Consider the following 20,000-nt stretch of genomic DNA (forward strand, 5'->3'; position numbering starts at 1 on the left):
TCTGTGAGGTCTTCCTCATAGAAGATAAGATATCCCTTCTCCAGCTGATGAAATGCCAGCTCTCCAAGTTTGAGGACTATGTTGTCACTTCCTACGGAATTCCCTTTTGCTCTCATCCTGTCTGTCTGAAAGATCAGGAAGTGTAAGTATGTCTCAGTCAGGGTTTTGGGCAAATCTCCACTCCCTGCTTCATCAAACAGCTTCTCTAGAACAGTGGCTAAAATCCAACAAAACACTGGTATGTGGCACATGATGTGGAGGCTCCTTGATGACTTGACATGGTTGATGATTCTGCTGGCCAGGTTCTTATCACTAATTTTCTTTGTGAAGTACTTCTCCTTCTGTTGGTCATTGAACCCTTGTACCTCTGTCCACTGGTGGATGTGTTGACGAGGGATCTGATTGGCTGCAGCAGGTCGGGAGGTTATCCAGATGAGAGCAGAGGGGAGGAGCTCTCCTGTGATGAGGTTTGTGATCAGTTGGTCCAGCGAGGCTGGCTTTGTGTCGTCTGTCAGAACCTTACTGTTGAAGTTCAGAGGAAGTCGGCTCTCGTCCAGACCATCAAAGATGAACAGAACTTTAGAACCTTCCCCCAGGGTCTTCACCGGTACCATGACAGTGAAGAATTGATGAAGCAGTTCAATCAGACTGCAGTCCTTTTCTCCTATATTAGAATTAATTTTGCAAAAAGGAAGTGGAAAGATGAAATCAATGTCTTGGTTCTCCTTTCCTTCTGCCCAGTCGTGAATAAACTTCTGAACGGAGACAGTCTTTCCCACGCCAGCGATGCCCAGTGTAAGCCCTGTTCTGATTGGCTTCTTTTGATCAGGTCGGGGTTTGAAAATGTTGTTGGCTTCAATAGTGGTCTCTCCTGTGGCTGGTGTTCTAGATTCCAGATGTATGACCTCATGCTCATCTCTGACCCCTCCCCAGGCCCCCTCGATCACATGGAGCTCAGTGTAGATCTGGTCTAGGTAGATGAAATCACCTTCCTTTGACGTCCCCTCGTATATACAGCCGTACTTCTTCTTAAGGTAGGATTTCAGTTTGTCTTGGACTGCAAGAAAAAACAAAGATCCAGTGAGTTTACTTTTTATATACTGCCATGGTAACGGTATGTGTTTGTGTGTGTGTATTGATGTCATTATGACATGTTTTGGTCAGGTTGTTTTGTCAAATGTCTTTTTAGCAACCATAAATGATCTGGTTATTTCACCAGATAATAACCAAAATATGACATATTTTACATGATGTCTCGATGTTGGCATGATAGAAGACGTTGTTACCTGGTTGTTACCTGGTTGTTATCTGGTTGTTACCTGGTTGTTACCTGGTTGTTACCTGGTTGTTATCTGGTTGTTATCTGGTTGTTACCTGGTTGTTACCTGGTTGTTATCTGGTTGTTATCTGGTTGTTACCTGGTTGTTACCTGGTTATCTAAGGCACTGCATCTCAGTGCTAGAGGCGTCACTACAGACAACCTGGTTCGAATTCAGACTGTATCACAACCGGCCGTGACTGGGAGTCCCATAGGGTGGCACAAAATTGGCCCAGCGTCGTCCTAGTTTGGTCGGTGTAGGTCGCCATTGTAAATAAGAACTTGCTCTTAACTGACTTGCCTAAAGGTTCAATTAAAAAAATTATCTGGTATACACTGCATTCTGAAAGTATTCAGACCCTTTCCCTTTCTCTACATGTTGCTACATTACAGCCTCATTTTAAAATGTATTAAATAAAACAATTTCCTCAATCTACACACAATAGCTCATACTTGACAAAGCGAAAACAGTTTTTAGAAATGTTTGCAAAGGTATTAAAAATTTAAAAAACATGAACATCTTACTTAGATAAGTATTCAGACCCTTTGCTATGAGACTGGAAATGGGGCTCATGTTCATCCTGTTTCCATTGATCATCCTTGAAATGTTTCTACAACTTGATTGGAGTCCACCTGTGGTAAATTCAATTGATTGGATAGGATTTGGAAAGGCACACACCTGTCTATATAAGGTCCCACAGTTGACAGTGCATATCAGAGCAAAAACCAAGCCATGAGGTCGAAGGAATTGTCCGTAGAGATCCGAGACAGGATTGTGTCGAGGCACAGATCTGGAGAAGGGTACCCGAAACATTTCTGCAGCATTGAAGGTCGGGTTTGGTTTGCCAAAAAAGGCAACAAAACCATAAAAAAGACCATAAAAAACAAGAATATCTGGTCTGATGAAACCAAGATTGAACTCTTTAATAACGCAGGAGTGGCTTCAGGACAAGTCTCTGAATATCCTTGAGTGGCCTAGCCAGAACCTGGACTTGAACACGATCAAACGTTTTTTGGAGAGACTCTGTGCAGCAAAGCTCCCCATCCAACCTGACAGAGCTTGAGAGGATCTGCAGAGAAGAATGGGAGAATCTCCCCAAATACAAGTGTGCCAAGCTTGTAGCGTCATACCCAAAAAGACTGGAGGCTGTAATCACTGCCAAAGGGGCTTGAACAAAAGTTCTGAGTAAAGGGTCTGAATACTTATGTAAATGTGATACCAGTTTAACATTTTTAAAACATTTGCAAAAAATATCTAAAAACCAGTTTTTGCTTTGTCATAACGGGGTGTTGTGTGAATATTGATGAGGGGGGGGGGGGGGATGATTTAATCTGAATACGTTCCGACTGCACTGTATCTTATCTGGTCTTCTCAACCAGAACCAGTTTCCTACCAGAATATGACATCATAATGAAGTCACCTGTCCATTGCCATGGGAATTAGGGGTGCTGAAGGTGCTGCGCTGATACATTTGGCAAATGTATATAATTATGGCTGTACAGAAAGAAAGAAACAAAACACTAGGCTACACAAGAGAGCATAATCTAGCCACCAAGGAGCAATAGCTTATCTTTAAAAATGTGGCTATTGGTTGCATTCTAGACGAGGTCATTGTTATTGATCTCAGTTTGTCAGTGTCAGAGTATAGGCTGGGACTTCATGTAAAACGATGTAGAATTGCATGAATTAAAGCCACCCCCACCCGCCGGTCAGCACCTCCAACTCAAAACCTTATCCTGCTGCTATTGCCATGTTCACATGCTCGTCTAGTTGTGATGTCGGAAATACGACTGTTTCATTCTTGTGCTTTTTTACTTAACCTGTATTTAACTTGGCAAGTCAGTTAAGAACAAATTCTTATTTACGATGACGGCCCACACCGGCCAAACCCGGACGACGCTGGACCATTTGTCCGCCGCCCTATGGGACTCCCACTCACGGCTGGTTGTGATACAACTAGCTTGATAGGCTAGATAACATTACTAATAATAAAGTTAGCAAGCTTGCAAAACATTGACAATATGGTCAAACTACATACATTATCCATATTGATGATGTCGTAGTTGTAAAAAATAGATTTATGGTCATCTTTTGGTTGAGAAAGTCAATCACCACAACATTTTCTCTGAGTTTCCCACTTGTACTGTAATTGCGACTGGGAGAGTTGTTCAAGTGAAACGTCCCAGTCGGAACTACACATTTCCGATTTTCATTTCATATTTATTTAACTAGACAAGTCAGCCAAGAACAAAATCTTATTTACAATGACAGCCTAGGAACAGTGGGTTAACTGCTTACCTCTGACTCAGGGGCAGAACGGTGGATTTTTACCTTGTCAGCTCAGGGATTTGATCCAGCAACATTTAGTTTACTGACCCAACGCTCTAACCACTAGGCTACCTGCCGTCCAATAACTCCAACAGTATGTGAACACGGCATATGCACGTTTCAAATTCTGCCCGCTGGGTGCTGTTGTGTTGATTCAAACAGCTTACCTCTGACTTCTAAAACCACTGGAGCACTCGGGGCTGAGAGAGAGAGAGAGAGGTAGAGCGAGAGAGAGAGAGAGAGAGAGAGAGAGGTAGAGAGGTAGAGAGGTAGAGAGGTAGAGAGAGAGAGGTAGAGAGAGAGAGAGAGAGGTAGAGAGAGAGAGAGAGAGAGAGAGGGAGAGGGAGAGGGAGAGGGAGAGGGAGAGAGAGAGAGAGAGTGAAAGAAAGCTATTGTAGTACATCAGTTTCGTCTGGGATTTTCTGCTGCCTGCCATGTGTTGCTGCTTGTTATGTAAAAATTATAATAATCTTAAACGTAGTATAATTGTCTAACCTGCTGCTTCTGTTGTCTCACCCTCATTGTACTGGTTCTTTAACCTATCAGACAGTTGGTTCTGATTCATCTTCCTCAGGATTTCCAGTGAGATCTTCACAGCTCCCTCAGGACCATAGGTCTCCACCATCATGTTTGTAATGTCCAGTCTGTCAGCATTCTCCAGCTGGCTCACTGGAATGTGAGGAAAGCCTTCCAGCACGTCCTGGGTCAGGCGCCATTTAAACGTCTTTAGATCTACTTCGAGCAGGTCCTCCAGAGTGGCCAGCAGAAGCTCAGCAACAGAAGACATTTTGGATCACTGAGGATAAGACATGAGAAAGATATCTGCAATAGACTTCAGATACACATGACTCATCTGCCATGAAAGTCATGCAGCATTCTTAAAAGTCGAATGCATCCAAGCCCCCTACCCGGGAAAATCATTACAGTCCCACCGTTGTAGCTAGTCAGGTGTATTAGTACTGGGCTGGAACTAAAGCCTGCACACCTAGCTCTCCAGGACCAGGATTGGTATTGTCTTGCGACTCAAGCTAGAAAGTGTCTATAACCGACATTACTGGCTAAGCGAAAAACAACGCTTTGAATATGCAGTGCATTCAGAAAGTATTCAGACCTCTTCCGTTTTTCCACATTTTGTTACGTTACAGCCTTATTCTAAAATGTATTAAATACAATTCTTTCCTCATCATTCTACACACAATACACCATAATGACTAAGTGAAAACAGAAATACCTTATTTACGTAAGTATTCAGACACTTTGCTATTAGACTCGAAATTGAGCTCAGGTGCATCCTGTTTCTATTGATCATCCTTGAGTCCACCTGTGGTAAATTCAATTAATTGGACATGATTTGGAGTGGCACACACCTGTCTATATAAGGTCCCACAGTTGACAGTGTATGTCAGGGCAAAAACCAAGCCATGAGGTCGAAGGAATTGTCCGTTGAGCTCCGAGACAGGATTGCGTCGGGGAACAGATTTGGGGAATGTCTGCAGCATTGAAGGTCCCCAAGAACACAGTGGCCTCCATCATTCTTAAATGTAAGAAGTTTGGAACCAACAAGACTTTTCCTAGAGCTGGTCCCCCGGCCAAACTGACCAATCGGGGGTGAAGGGCCTTGGTCAGGGAGGTGACCAAGAACACGATGGTCACTCTGACAGAGCTACAGAGTTCCTCTGTGGAAATGGGAGAACCTTCCAGAAGAACAACTATCTCTGCAGCACTCCACCAATCAGGCCTTTACAGTAGAGTGGCCAGAATGCAAAGCGTCACGTCTGGAGGAAACCTGGCACCATCCCTACGGTGAAGCATAGCGGTGGCAGAATCATGCTGTGGGGATGTTTTTAAGCAGCAGGGACTGGGACAATAGTCAGGATCAAGGGAAAAATTAACAGAGAAAAGTACAGAGCGATCCTTGATGAAAACCTGCTCCAGAGCGCTCAGGACCTCAGACTGGGGCAAATGTTGACCTTCCAACAGGACAACAACCCTAAGCACACAGCCAAGACAACGCAGGAGAATACCCAAGAAGAATTTAGGCTGTAATTTCTGCCAAAGGTGCTATAACAAAGTACTGAGTTAAGGGTCTAAATACTTATGTAAATGTAATAGACGTTTTTTTGATTTGTATAATTTTGCTAAAATTTCTAAAAACCTGTTTTTGCATTGTTATTATTGGGTATTGCTTGTAGATTGATGAGGGGGAAAAACAATTGAATCAATTTTAGGATAAGGCTGTAATGTAACAAAACGTGGAAAAAGTCAGAATACGGTCTGAATACTTTTCAAATGCACTGTATCACTAGCATATTACACACGACCCAACAACTTACAGTAGTGATCATTAGTCATTTATTTCTCCCCTTCGTGTGAAGCTCTGCTCTTCATTCTGCTGTCTGGTGAACTGAAGGGAGAGCCAAGGTACACAGCGTTTCACTGATCCACCTCCTCCCTGTAGGAACCAGTTGGTCCCCAACATTGTCTCACCACTGTAAGCCGAAACATGCTGTAACAAAGAGAAGAATGTTGGTGAATATGTTTATACAGCAAACAGAATTCAACACACCCAAATATACTCACAGTCAGTGGTGGAAAGTACTTAAGTAAAAATACTTTAAAGTACTACTTAAGTAGTTTTTTGAGGTATTGTTGACAACTTTTACTTCACTACATTACTAAAGAAATTACTAAAGAAAATAATGTACTTTTTACTCCTTACATTTTCCCTGACACCCAAAAGTATTAGTTACATTTTGAATGCTTAGCAGGACAGGAAAATTGTCTAATTCAGACACTTATCAAGAGAACATCCCTGGTCATCCCGAATGCCTCCAATTTGTCAGACTCACTAAACACAAATGCTTAGTTTGTAAATGATGTCTGAGTGTTGAAGTGTCCCCTCGCTATTCGTAAAAAAAGAAAATCATGCTGTCTGGTTTGCTTAATATAAGGAATTTTAAATGATTTGTACTTTTAATATGGATACTTAAGTATATATTAGCGATTACATTTACTTTTGATACTTAAGTATATTTTAAACCAAATACTTTTAGACTTTTACTCAAGTAGTATTTTACTGGGTTAATTTCACTTTTACTTCAGTCGTTTTCTATTAAGGTATCTTTACCTTTACTCAAGTATGGCATTTGGGTACTTTTCAACCACTGCTCACAGTTCCTAACCCATTTCCTCATGTCCATCTGTAAGCCCTTCCTCTCCACCAAGTACAAGTGAATTAACTACACAAACACTTCATATAGAGCTGGTTTGATAAAAAGTAGATTTAAAGAAAAACATTGTGAGAGGCAGTACCTCCTTTTAACAGTGTGTACTGATCCACATCAGACTTATTAACACATAACATTAAGTCAATGTTCTCTTACTCAGTCCAGGCGATACTACTCTCCCTTTTACTATATAACCCGTACTCCATTCACTCACTCTGCTCTGTCGTGTGGATTAATTTCTGAAATATTTACTGTATGTAATCTCCGTTTTGAAGATGATATTCTACTTTGTCGTCTCATAATAGAACAACTCGTTTTTTTACTCTTAACTTTTCCGGAGGACCTTACACAACACCAGGAAGTCGCAGTGGAGAGAAGAGTTTCTTATTAATAGTATTTTAACATTTGGAAACTAGCAATGGTGGAAACTCCCTCCAGCCAATGCCTACAACAATCCTATATGGTTTTAAATCCATGAAGGGGGAGTCCAAGTATCCAACACTTATTTTACATCTGAAGCATAGTGAATACTTGTATTATAGTATACTTCTGTACAGTTGTATAGTTTATAGTTGTATGGTTGTTGTTTGCGTAGTTTTATAGTGGTTACGTTTTATAGTTGTATAGCTGTTTGTTATTTAACCCCCCCCCCCCCCCCCCCCCCAAAAAAAACTCACCATGTCAACAAATCGTTCTGCATGTGGTCCGACAGCTTCCAGCTTGAATCAGTTGTCGTGGCTCATCTGAACATGTGTAGTAGGGTTGGGTGATTTGTACCAGTTCAATTGTTACCTACTAATTAGGGTTCCACACGAAACGTTGACCAAAATTACGAATGCTGCCCTCATATCCCATAGTATATATCCCCTTGTATAATGCTGCCCTCATATCCCATAGTATATATCCCCTAGTATAATGCTGCCCTCATATCCCATAGTGCCCTCATATCCCATAATAATAAAAACACATATTTGTTATAATACCTATCTTTTCAACTACTTGTTGGATGCAACAAAGGGACTGAAAAACCTATACATTTATTCTAGTTATTCTATGGATATATCAAATACGGTTATTGTTTTGTAGAAACAAATACTTTGTATCCGAATTTTGCCAAATATACAGTGAGAAATGAAATGTAGTAACATTGTAACAGTTACATTGTAACACAAATGCAAATGCAAAGGCTTTTGCTATCGACGTACTTCCTGTTTTCACCAGAGCGTCGTACAGCAAACATGGCGGCCTCCGGTGGAAGAACCGTGGGATCTTTTCTCTGGAAATGCGGAAATTGCTGCTTCAATTTTAACACAGTCTCGTCAAATTTGACTCGCCAGGTAAAGCCAGGAGTTTAATTTGGCATGTTTTCACGGAAATGTCAACGGGGCAGCACTGTAGAGAAGGGCTGAGTTGTCCTTGAAATAGCTTAGCGCTAGTAGCAATGCGCTGCCTTGTCAACTAGCTCACATGTAAACTGTCATTGAAGTAAGACAGACAGAGAGCTAAGTAGCTAGTTGACTCTCTAGAAATGGTTCTTCTTGTCTCAACATGCATGCCATAATGGACATAGTTTAGCTACATGAACATATTGGACATACAAGTCGCAATATTTTGGTTTAATAGAACCTTAGTTAGCTAAGCCTCACAGAGCTTGTTTTCATAGCTAGTTAACGTTATACTACGTTAATCCAATGTTAGTCCCATTTACTAGTGGATACCTTGCTGTCAAATGCCCATCAGTTGGTATATTTGTCAATGCCAAATCTCACCATTTCAGACTAACTTAATGCACCTAAAAGACCAGAGCCACCTACAGAGACAGTCTATTAGCCCAGATAACTGACATTCATCTATCCCTGTGAAACCAAGGACCTGGGTTATTAAAGCACCAGTTCTATACTACAGTATGTATCCTAACATAAGAACCTCCTCTCTCCCACACCTCAGGTGCTGTCCAGACAGCTATGTGTGAGTGCTGTTCTCCACAGGAAGAACCTGGCTGCAGCGGGCCCAGAGAAGTTCTCAGAGGAGTTCATCAAGAAGCAGGTGGAGGAGTTCAACATCGGGAAGAGACATCTAGCCAACATGATGGGAGAGGACCCTGAGACCTTCACTCAGGGGGACATTAATGTAAGAAAGACTGCACTTATGTCTAACAAAAGGGGTGTACAACTCCTGTCTTTCGCTAGAGGGATGCAGTGTAAACCCTAGAGGGATGTAGTGTAATGCAGTTTTTTGTCCTTACCCTACAATCAGAGACGCATTCATACCTCAATAAGTCTATGGTGTCCCCCCTCAACTCAATTGAGATATGCATTTGGCTAGGCAATGTTCAGAAAGGTGGCACCTTATTTGGAGTAGATAAATTATGCTTTCTTTCTCAGAGGAGATGTCACATGTATTTAAGGTGGTTTTCCAGCCATATTAGTTTAATTCCCCAACAGTAGTTGAGAATCGTCTCAGGTCTGTCTCTGGTCTGTCTCCGCATGCCATCAGCAGCATCTGGTGGAGTCGATCACACAGACACACTCTAACATTCACCAGCAGGGGCCAGCACTGTGTAATGTGGTGTGTCCACTGTATTAGCAACGCCTGATACACACACACACACATCCCATGTTTTATTCATTACGAAGGAAGAATGCATTAGCTTCGTTTGCCCCGCTCGTTTAGTTTGATTTCCCATGATTCTTCACTTCCCGGTGGTGTCTAACCATCGTTCTTTATAATGAACAGAACTGTTAGCACTTACCAGTGGGCTGTGTAAAGCAGTTTGTGGTCATACGCATGTCCTTAAAACACCGAGGTGATGGGGTAAGGAAGTTTAATTTAAAATAACAGAAAGGCCCGTGCACTGAATTTGCCCCCAATTACCACCTTTAATGACAACGTTTCGATCCAACACGGATCTTCATCAGGTCAAGCAGACCTCGTTATCACATCCCCTATATATCCACATTTTACCTCACATAGCCATTACACATACAACGCATAGTGGGTGTAGATGCTATACAAAACATGGCCACACAAAAAGCTACACTTTATGCATATTCAATAAACAGAGAGGTACAGTGCCTTGCGAAAGTATTCGGCCCCCTTGAACTTTGCGACCTTTTGCCACATTTCAGGCTTCAAACATAAAGATATAAAACTGTATTTTTTTGTGAAGAATCAACAACAAGTGGGACACAATCATGAAGTGGAACGACATTTATTGGATATTTCAAACTTTTTTAACAAATCAAAAACTGAAAAATTGGGCGTGCAAAATTATTCAGCCCCTTTACTTTCAGTGCAGCAAACTCTCTCCAGAAGTTCAGTGAGGATCTCTGAATGATCCAATGTTGACCTAAATGACTAATGATGATAAATACAATCCACCTGTGTGTAATCAAGTCTCCGTATAAATGCACCTGCACTGTGATAGTCTCAGAGGTCCGTTAAAAGCGCAGAGAGCATCATGAAGAACAAGGAACACACCAGGCAGGTCCGAGATACTGTTGTGAAGAAGTTTAAAGCCGGATTTGGATACAAAAAGATTTCCCAAGCTTTAAACATCCCAAGGAGCACTGTGCAAGCGATAATATTGAAATGGAAGGAGTATCAGACCACTGCAAATCTACCAAGACCTGGCCGCCCCTCTAAACTTTCAGCTCATACAAGGAGAAGACTGATCAGAGATGCAGCCAAGAGGCCCATGATCACTCTGGATGAACTGCAGAGATCTACAGCTGAGGTGGGAGACTCTGTCCATAGGACAACAATCAGTCGTATATTGCACAAATCTGGCCTTTATGGAAGAGTGGCAAAAAGAAAGCCATTTCTTAAAGATATCCATAAAAAGTGTCATTTAAAGTTTGCCACAAGCCACCTGGGAGACACACCAAACATGTGGAAGAAGGTGCTCTGGTCAGATGAAACCAAAATTGAACTTTTTGGCAACAATGCAAAACGTTATGTTTGGCGTAAAAGCAACACAGCTGAACACACCATCCCCACTGTCAAACATGGTGGTGGCAGCATCATGGTTTGGGCCTGCTTTTCTTCAGCAGGGACAGGGAAGATGGTTAAAATTGATGGGAAGATGGATGGAGCCAAATACAGGACCATTCTGGAAGAAAACCTGATGGAGTCTGCAAAAGACCTGAGATTGGGACGGAGCTTTGTCTTCCAACAAGACAATGATCCAAAACATAAAGCAAAATCTACAATGGAATGGTTCAAAAATAAACATATCCAGGTGTTAGAATGGCCAAGTCAAAGTCCAGACCTGAATCCAATCGAGAATCTGTGGAAAGAACTGAAAACTGCTGTTCACAAATGCTCTCCATCCAACCTCACTGAGCTCGAGCTGTTTTGCAAGGAGGAATGGGAAAAAATGTCAGTCTTTCGATGTGCAAAACTGATAGAGACATACCCCAAGCGACTTACAGCTGTAATCGCAGCAAAAGGTGTCGCTACAAAGTATCAACTTAAGGGGGCTGAATAATTTTGCACGCCCAATTTTACAGTTTTTGATATGTTAAAAAAGTTTGAAATATCCAATAAATGTCGTTCCACTTCATGATTGTGTCCCACTTGTTGTTGATTCTTCACAAAAAAATACAGTTTTATATCTTTATGTTTGAAGCCTGAAATGTGGCAAAAGGTCACAAAGTTCAAGGGGGCCGAATACTTTCGCAAGGCACTGTACATGTTGGCATCAATAATTAAATTCATATGTACAATCAGGCCGGGTTGGAAGCTAGACAGCAGTAAGGGAATATTATGTTCAAAAGTGTAAAACACCCACCTACATTACCATGACATGTGGGACGCACGGTGGTCGTGCAAATCATTGCAGAGTGACCTACAAAACAACTTGTGTACCTCTATTATTTTGGTATCCATAAGATGTGCACATATAGTCATTATGAAAATAAACAATAAGACCTGGATCTGATCACACAGACAGACTCAGCAGGGGCCAGCACTGTGTAATGTGCTGTGTCCACTGTATTAGCAACGCCTGATACACACACATCCCATGTTTTATTCATTACGAAGGAAGAATGCATTAGCTTCGTTTGCCCCACTCGTTTAGTTTGATTTCCCATGATTCTTCACTTCCTGGCAGTCTCTAACCTTCTATCCTATCTAATGAATAGAACTGTTAGCAGTGGGCTTTGTAACAGGAAGTGACATGGAGCGTCCCATCGTCAGATGAGTGGAGGAGAGGGAGAGATGTGGAAAATGGGGGAATGGGGAGACTGGAGAGGGAAATGAGGGAGACTGGAGAGGGAAATGAGGGAGACTGGAGAGGGAAATGGGGGAGACTGGAGAGGGAAATGGGGGAGACTGGAGAGGGAAATGGGGGAGACTGGAGAGGGAAATGAGGGAGACTGGAGAGGGAAATGAGGGAGACTGGAGAGGGAAATGAGGGAGACTGGAGAGGGAAATGAGGGAGACTGGAGAGGGAAATGAGGGAGACTGGAGAGGGCAATGAGGGAGACTGGAGAGGGAAATGTGGGAGACTGCAGAGGGAAATGTGGGAGACTGGAGAGGGAAATGTGGGAGACTGGAGAGGGAAATGTGGGAGACTGGAGAGGGAAATGAGGGAGACTGGAGAGGGAAATGGGGGAGACTGGAGAGGGAAATAGGGGAGACTGGAGAGGGAAATGGGGGAGACTGGAAAAGGAATGGGGGACCACTGGAGGGGGAATTAGGGGTATAGGAGGGGTAATGGGGAGACTGGAGGGGGAAATGGGGGAGACTGGAGAGGGAATGGGGGACTAATGGAGGGGTAATTAGGGGAGAATTGCGCCTATATGTTGTTGTTGACTCTGGTTCAGTTGTGACATTCCTATTAGTGCAAACAATGCAAGTGTTAGCAGCAGAGATAAGAAAAGGGAAACTTAGTTTCTAAATTAGGCTCTGTGCAGAAACTATTGTGTAGCAGTACTCTCTCTACGTTTTTTATTGACATCGATGAAGTTTAGACAGAGTGGAGAAATCTAGAGTGCTGTGAACAACACAGTGAAATCTGTGGCAGGGAGAAAGTCTCTCCCTTTCCCCTCTTTCTGTCTCTCCCTAGGGGACTCTGCCATATTGCAGCCTAGGGTATGAAATGAACAGGTGCTGCCTTCATCTGGCACAGTGTTCCACTCTCCTCCTCCCCTGTCTTCTTCTTTTTACCTCCCCCTCACCTGCCTCTCTCTCTTCCACCTCTCACTCTCCTTCCCTCCCTCTCTCTATGATTCCCCTCATCTTGACAGCCCAAAAGGCTGCAGCATGCTCTCTCCTTCTAGCACCTGTTCCCTCTCTTAATTGAGCAGACAGAGAGAAGGAGGAAAATAAGATAAAGATGAGGGAGAGGAGGGATGAGCAGACTGGCTGGAGAAGAGTGGCAGGGTGGACACTACCTGTTTGTCCCCCTCCACACACACACACACACCATGTCAAGAGTAGTGCCATCTGTAGCAGCACTAATGACCTGGCTCCACTCTGCTGCCTCCACAAGGAGACTGGCTGTGAGTGTGTGAACTTAGGGTGAACTGGTGACTCTAATCTGTCCTCTGGTTCCTGTCACCTAGCTGTTTGTTTGTTCTCTCTCCCCTCTAACTTTCACTGCTGTTCTCTAGGAACTTCCCTCTAGCCTTTATCTGAACTCTTACAAGACTTGAGTGTCTCCTCTCTAAACTGTTAGCTAGCCTGGCTGCTACTATCATTTATCCCTGTTCAGAGCTGGCTGTGAAACTAAAGGATCAAATCAATTGTTATTGGTCACACACACATAGTTAGCAAGTGTTAATGCGAGTGTAGCGAAATGCTTGTGCTTCTAGATCCGACCATGCAGTAATATCTAACAAGTAATCTAACAATTTCACAACAACTACCTTATACAAACAAGTGTAAATTAATGAGTAAGAATATGTACATATAAATATATGGATAAGCGATGGCCGAACGGCATAGGCAAGATGCAGTAGATGGTATAGAGTACAGTATATACATATGAAATGAGTAATGTAGGGTATGTAAACATTATGTAAAGTGGCATTGTTTAAAGTGGCCAGTGATAAATTTATTACATCCAATTTTTCATTATTAAAGTGACTAGAGTTGAGTCAATATGTTGGCAGCAGCCACTCAATGTTAGTGATGGCTGGTTAACAGTCTGGTGGCCTTGAGATAGAAGCTGTTTTTCAGTCTCTCGGTCCCTGCTTTGATGCACCTGTACTGACCTCGCCTTCTGGATGATAGCGGGAACAGGCAGTGGCTCGGATGGTTGTTGTCCTTGATGATCTTTTTGGTTTCTCCCTGTTCAGAGCTGGCTGTTTAAACTAAAGGTTTCTCCCTGTTCAGAGCTGGCTGTTTAAACTAAAGGTTTCTCCCTGTTCAGAGCTGGCTGTTTAAACTAAAGGTTTCTCCCTCCATCTTTATGATATGTTAATGATATTTGACTTCTCTCCTGTTTCTGTTCCAGAGAAGCATTGCATACCTGTTCCCCTCCGGCCTGTTTGACAAAAAAGCCAAACCACTGATGAAGGTAGACGTCTCATGTAGAAGTGTATTAACTCAGAAACTTGATATTCATTAGTGATTCAAAATCTTCATATTTTCTTCCAGCATCCGGATGAGGTGTTTCCAAAACAGAGAGGTGAGTCCTTTTTAAATAGATTTACAACTGAGACGGATTGTTCTACTCCTATGGTCATTTTCACTGTGTGAGAGCTGCACTTTCACAACATCACCAGCAGAGGTCCCTCTGAGTTTTTGCTCAATCTTTAACAGTGATTGGGCTAGACAAAGTAAAGCGGTTTACACCAATGGCCTAACTCTCTCTCTCTCTCTCTCTCTCACTCTCTCACTCTCTCACTCTCTCTCACACTCCACTCCACTCACTCACTCACTTACACACACACACATATCCTCTAGCTGTCCAATGGGGCGCAGATGGACGGCCATTCCACTTTCTGTTCTACACAGGAAAGCAGTCCTACTACTCTCTAATGCACGTGAGTACTGGGTGTGTATGAGAGAGACCAGGAGGAGAAAGACTGAGGGTGGATGTTTTTCTGGAGGTAGAAAGCTCTGGTCTGCCCCCAGGGCTCTATTTATGGGAGAGAGAGGCTTCTGATCCACAGGGAAAGGTGCTCCTGTCACATCCCATTTCACACACACAGCCAGAGCTACAGCTGAATACAGCAGGAGGGAGGGAAGGGTGGGGAGGTATGGAGAGCGATGTGGATGGAGGTGGGATGGTGAGAGTAGGAGCAGTGTGAGAGGAAGGGGGGTGGGGGTGTTTGGGAGAGGTGGGTTGTGGAAGGTAGGGAGGGGTGCAGACAGGCAGGGGGCGTGACTGTGTCTGTGACGGGCCCCTCTGTCCCTGTCCTAAATCGTGTTTCAGGCCTGGCTCGGTGACTACCATGGTTGATAGTCAGGCTTTGTGCCTGGACGAGAGCTGCTCTGCCCTGGGGATTTCACCAGAGAGGTAGAGGGTCCCTGGAGACCGGTGCTGTAGATTAGCTACCCACCTCTACCCACTCAGCTTACCCTCCATCTTCTGTATTTTTCCTTCACACCCGCTCGTTCTCCCTCTTTACCTCCCTCTTGTTTATATGGTTGATTTGACCTAGGACAGAGGTGTGTTTCTCTGGCAGATAAGAAGTGTGTGTAACCTGGCAATATTTTGTCCTCTTGTCAACCCCCCCCCCCCCCCCTCCCATGCCTTGCAGCAACCCCTGGGTCCCTGATGTTAGTTAAAATAGGAATGTCAGACCAGTGTCTGAGAGGGAGGGAGGGCTGTCTGTCTCTCTGAGGGAAAACTACTCTCTCTCTTTCTCTCAATTCAATTTAAGGGCTTTATTGGCATGGGAAACATATGTTAACTAGATAATAAACAAAAGTGAAATAACCAATACAAAATTACAGTAAACATTACACTCTCTACTGCTCTCTCTCTCTCTTCTCTTCTCTGTGACGGGGAACTCACCCCCCTCCACTCTTTTGGCTTTTCTCTTTCCCCCCCTTCCCCCTCCCCCTCTCAGCCCGGACCCCTGTAGTGCAACCCAACCATGTACAACAAACACCCCAGTGTGCCTTGCAGGGGAGAACTGAGTCTGAGATTAAAAGGGGGACGGGTCACTACACCCTCTGTTTCCCCCTCTTTCTATGCGTCTCTCTCACTACACAATGTATTGTTTGATACCTCTGAAAGAATCACAATCCCAAAATTTTAGTGTTAATTAACCCGGCAAACACACCTCTCACCTCTATACACACACACACACACACACACACACACACACACACACACACACACAGAGCTCCAGGGGTACCTGACTACCCCCTACCCTACCCTCTACTGAGGGGAACCAGGGGTCCCTGACTACCTCCTACCCTCTGCTCAGGGGAACCAGGTGTACCTGACTACCCCCTACCCTACCCTCTACTGAGGGGAACCAGGGGTACCTGACTACCCCCTACCCTACCCTCTACTGAGGGGAACCAGGGGTACCTGACTACCCCCTACCCTACCCTCTACTGAGGGGAATCAGGGCTCCCTGACTACCCCCTACCCTACCCTCTACTGAGGGGAACCAGGGCTCCCTGACTACCCCCTACCCTACCCTCTGCTGAGGGGAACCAGGGGTACCTGACTACCTCCTACCCTCTACTGAGGGGAACCAGGGGTACCTGACTACCCCCTACCCTCTGCTGAGGGGAACCAGGGCTACCTGACTACCCGTTACCCTCTGCTGAGGGGAACCAGGGGTACCTGACTACCCCCTACCCTACCCTCTGCTGAGGGGAACCAGGGGTACCTGACTACCCCCTACCCTACCCTCTGCTGAGGGGAACCAGGGGTACCTGACTACCCCCTACCCTCTGCTGAGGGGAACCAGGGCTCCCTGACTATCCACTACCCTCTACTGAGGAGAACCAGGGCTCCCTGACTACCCCCTACCCTACCCTCTGCTGAGGGGAACCAGGGCTCCCTGACTACCCCCTACCCTACCCTCTGCTGAGGGGAACCAGGGGTACCTGACTACCCCCTACCCTCTGCTGAGGGGAACCAGGGGTACCTGACTACCCCCTACCCTCTACTGAGGGGAACCAGGGGTACCTGACTCTGACTACCCCTTACCCTCTACTGAGGGGAACCAGAGGTACCTGACTACCCCCTACCCTACCCTTTGCTGAGGGGAACCAGGGGTACCTGACTACCCCCTACCCTACCCTCTACTGAGGGGAACCAGGGGTACCTGACTACCCCCTACCCTCTACTGAGGGGAACCAGGGGTACCTGACTACCCCCTACCCTCTACTGAGGGGAACCAGAGGTACCTGACTACCCCCTACCCTCTGCTGAGGGGAACCAGGGCTACCTGACTACCCCCTACCCTACCCTCTGCTGAGGTGAACCAGGGGTACCTGACTACCCCCTACCCTACCCTCTGCTGAGGGGAACCAGGGGTACCTGACTATCCCCTACCCTACCCTCTACTGAGGGGAACCAGGGGTACCTGACTACCCCCTACCCTCTACTGAGGGGAACCAGGGGTACCTGACTACCCGCTACCCTACCCTCTGCTGAGGGGAACCAGGGCTCCCTGACTATCCACTACCCTCTACTGAGGGGAACCAGGGCTCCCTGACTACCCCCTACCCTACCCTCTGCTGAGGGGAACCAGGGCTACCTGACTACCCCCTACCCTACCCTCTGCTGAGGGGAACCAGGGGTACCTGACTACCCCCTACCCTACCCTCTGCTGAGGGGAACCAGGGGTACCTGACTACCCCCTACCCTCTACTGAGGGGAACCAGGGGTACCTGACTCTGACTACCCCTTACCCTCTACTGAGGGGAACCAGAGGTACCTGACTACCCCCTACCCTTTGCTGAGGGGAACCAGGGCTACCTGACTACCCCTTACCCTCTGCTGAGGGGAACCAGGGCTACCTGACTACCCCCTACCCTACCCTCTGCTGAGGGGAACCAGGGGTACCTGACTCTGACTACCCCTTACCCTCTACTGAGGGGAACCAGAGGTACCTGACTACCCCCTACCCTACCCTTTGCTGAGGGGAACCAGGGGTACCTGACTACCCCCTACCCTACCCTCTACTGAGGGGAACCAGGGGTACCTGACTACCCCCTACCCTCTACTGAGGGGAACCAGGGGTACCTGACTACCCCCTACCCTCTACTGAGGGGAACCAGAGGTACCTGACTACCCCCTACCCTACCCTTTGCTGAGGGGAACCAGGGGTACCTGACTACCCTCTACTGAGGGGAACCAGGGGTACCTGACTACCCCCTAACCTCTACTGAGGGGAACCAGGGGTACCTGACTACCTCCTACCCTCTACTGAGGGGAACCAGGGCTACCTGACTACCCCCTACCCTCTGCTGAGGGGAACCAGGGCTACCTGACTACCCCCTACCCTCTGCTGAGGGGAACCAGGGCTACCTGACTACCCCCTACCCTACCCTCTGCTGAGGGGAACCAGGGGTACCTGACTACCCCCTACCATACCCTCTGCTGAGGGGAACCAGGGGTACCTGACTACCCGCTACCCTTCCCACTGCTGAGGTGAACCAGGGGTACCTCACTACCCCCTACCCTACCCACTGCTGAGGTGAACCAGGGGTACCTCCCTACCCCCTACCCACTGCTGAGGGGAACCAGGGGTACCTGACTACCCCCTACCCTTCCCACTGCTGAGGTGAACCAGGGGTACCTCACTACCCCCTACCCACTGCTGAGGTGAACCAGGGGTACCTGACTACCCCCTACCCTACCCACTGCTGAGGGGAACCAGGGGTTCCGGACAACCCCCTACCCACTGCTGAGGGGAACCAGGGTTCCTGACTACCCCCTACCCACTCCCAAGGGGAACCAGGGGTACCTGACTACCCCTACCCACTGCTGAGGGGAACCAGGGGTTCCAGACTACCCCCTACCCACTGCTGAGGGGAACCAGGGGTACCTGACTACCCCCTACCCACTGCTGATTGGAACCATGGGTTTCAGACTACCCCCACCCTACCCACTGCTGATTGGAACCAGGGGTTCCGGACTACCCCCTACCCACTGCTGAGGGGAACCAGGGGTTCCAGACTACCCCCACCCTACCCACTGCTGATTGGAACCAGGGGTTCCGGACTACCCCCTACCCACTGCTGAGGGGAACCAGGGGTACCTGACTACCCCTACCCACTGCTGGGGGGAACCAGGGGTTCCTTACTACCCCCTACCCACTCCCAAGGGCAACCGGGGGCGGCAGGGTAGCCTAGTGGTTAGAGCGTTGGACTAGTAACCGGAAGGTTGCAAGTTCAAACCCCCGAGCTGACAAGGTACAAATCTGTCGTTCTACCCCTGAACAAAGCAGTTAACCCACTGTTCCCAGGCCGTCATTGAAAATAAGAATTTGTTCTTAACTGACTTGCCTGGTTAAATAAAGGTAAAATAAATAAAAAAAACAGGGGTACCCGACTACCCCCTACCCACTGCTGAGGGGAAACGGGGGTACCTGACTACCCCTACCCACTGCTGAGGGGAACCAGGGGTTCCAGACTACCCCCTACCCTACCCACTGCTGAGGGGAACCAGGGGTACCTGACTACCCCTACCCACTGCTGGGGGGAACCAGGGGTTCCTTACTACCCCCTACCCACTCCCAAGGGCAACCAGGGGTACCTGACTACCCCCTACCCACTGCTGAGGGGAAACGGGGGTACCTGACTACCCCTACCCACTGCTGAGGGGAACCAGGGGTTCCAGACTACCCCCTACCCTACCCACTGCTGAGGGGAAACGGGGGTACCTGACTACCCCTACCCACTGGTGAGGGGAACCAGGGGTTCCAGACTACCCCCTACCCTACCCACTGCTGAGGGGAAACGGGTACCTCACCACCCCTCCCCCCCTTCATATCTAAACCCCGTTACAACATGAGTGTGATGTTAGAGCCGGGACACTGGAGCCTCTGAAGCCAACGTATTTCATTCTGATATTCCTCAGAGCTTTGCTGTGTAAGGGCTCACTGGTGAAGACAAATCAAAACCATGCTAACAGGGTGCTGCTTCACGCTGCTTATTGAATTTGAGGAACTAGAAGTCAGTCGAGAGTTGAGTATAA

General features: G+C 46.5%; 2 protein-coding genes across 5 annotated transcripts in view; one reads left to right on the top strand and one right to left on the bottom strand.

The window, feature by feature from the left end:
• Positions 1-7,720, bottom strand: part of LOC110527367 (NLR family CARD domain-containing protein 3) — a 13,893-nt gene extending 6,173 nt beyond the window's left edge. Inside the window, exons 1-5 of one of the 4 annotated variants that reach the window (XM_036952075.2) lie at positions 7,552-7,720; positions 5,981-6,153; positions 4,143-4,443; positions 3,815-3,847; positions 1-1,057 (exon numbers count right to left, since the gene is read on the bottom strand). The exon at positions 1-1,057 is cut by the window's left edge and continues 687 nt beyond it. In XM_036952075.2, the coding sequence (XP_036807970.2) occupies positions 1-1,057; positions 3,815-3,847; positions 4,143-4,434 (1,382 nt within the window). In that variant the 5' untranslated portion in view covers positions 4,435-4,443; positions 5,981-6,153; positions 7,552-7,720. Of the gene's footprint in view, positions 1,058-3,814; positions 3,848-4,142; positions 4,444-5,980; positions 6,154-7,088; positions 7,231-7,551 lie in introns of those variants that run through there. The other 3 variants (XM_090207941.1, XM_036952076.2, XM_090207943.1) reach the window with 3 other exon arrangements.
• Positions 7,721-8,019: 299 nt separating this feature from the next.
• The window catches only part of mrps9 (mitochondrial ribosomal protein S9), a 21,570-nt gene continuing 9,589 nt past the window's right edge, over positions 8,020-20,000 (top strand). Inside the window, exons 1-5 of the mRNA XM_021608593.3 lie at positions 8,020-8,211; positions 8,822-9,004; positions 14,340-14,402; positions 14,483-14,513; positions 14,792-14,871. Coding sequence (XP_021464268.2) covers positions 8,047-8,211; positions 8,822-9,004; positions 14,340-14,402; positions 14,483-14,513; positions 14,792-14,871 — 522 coding nt within the window. The 5' untranslated portion in view covers positions 8,020-8,046. The remainder of the gene's footprint in view (positions 8,212-8,821; positions 9,005-14,339; positions 14,403-14,482; positions 14,514-14,791; positions 14,872-20,000) is intronic.

The sequence above is a fragment of the Oncorhynchus mykiss genome, chromosome 18, assembly GCF_057628025.1.
Source record: "Oncorhynchus mykiss isolate SJ-2025 chromosome 18, ASM5762802v1, whole genome shotgun sequence".
Classification (NCBI taxonomy): Eukaryota; Metazoa; Chordata; class Actinopteri; order Salmoniformes; family Salmonidae; genus Oncorhynchus; species Oncorhynchus mykiss.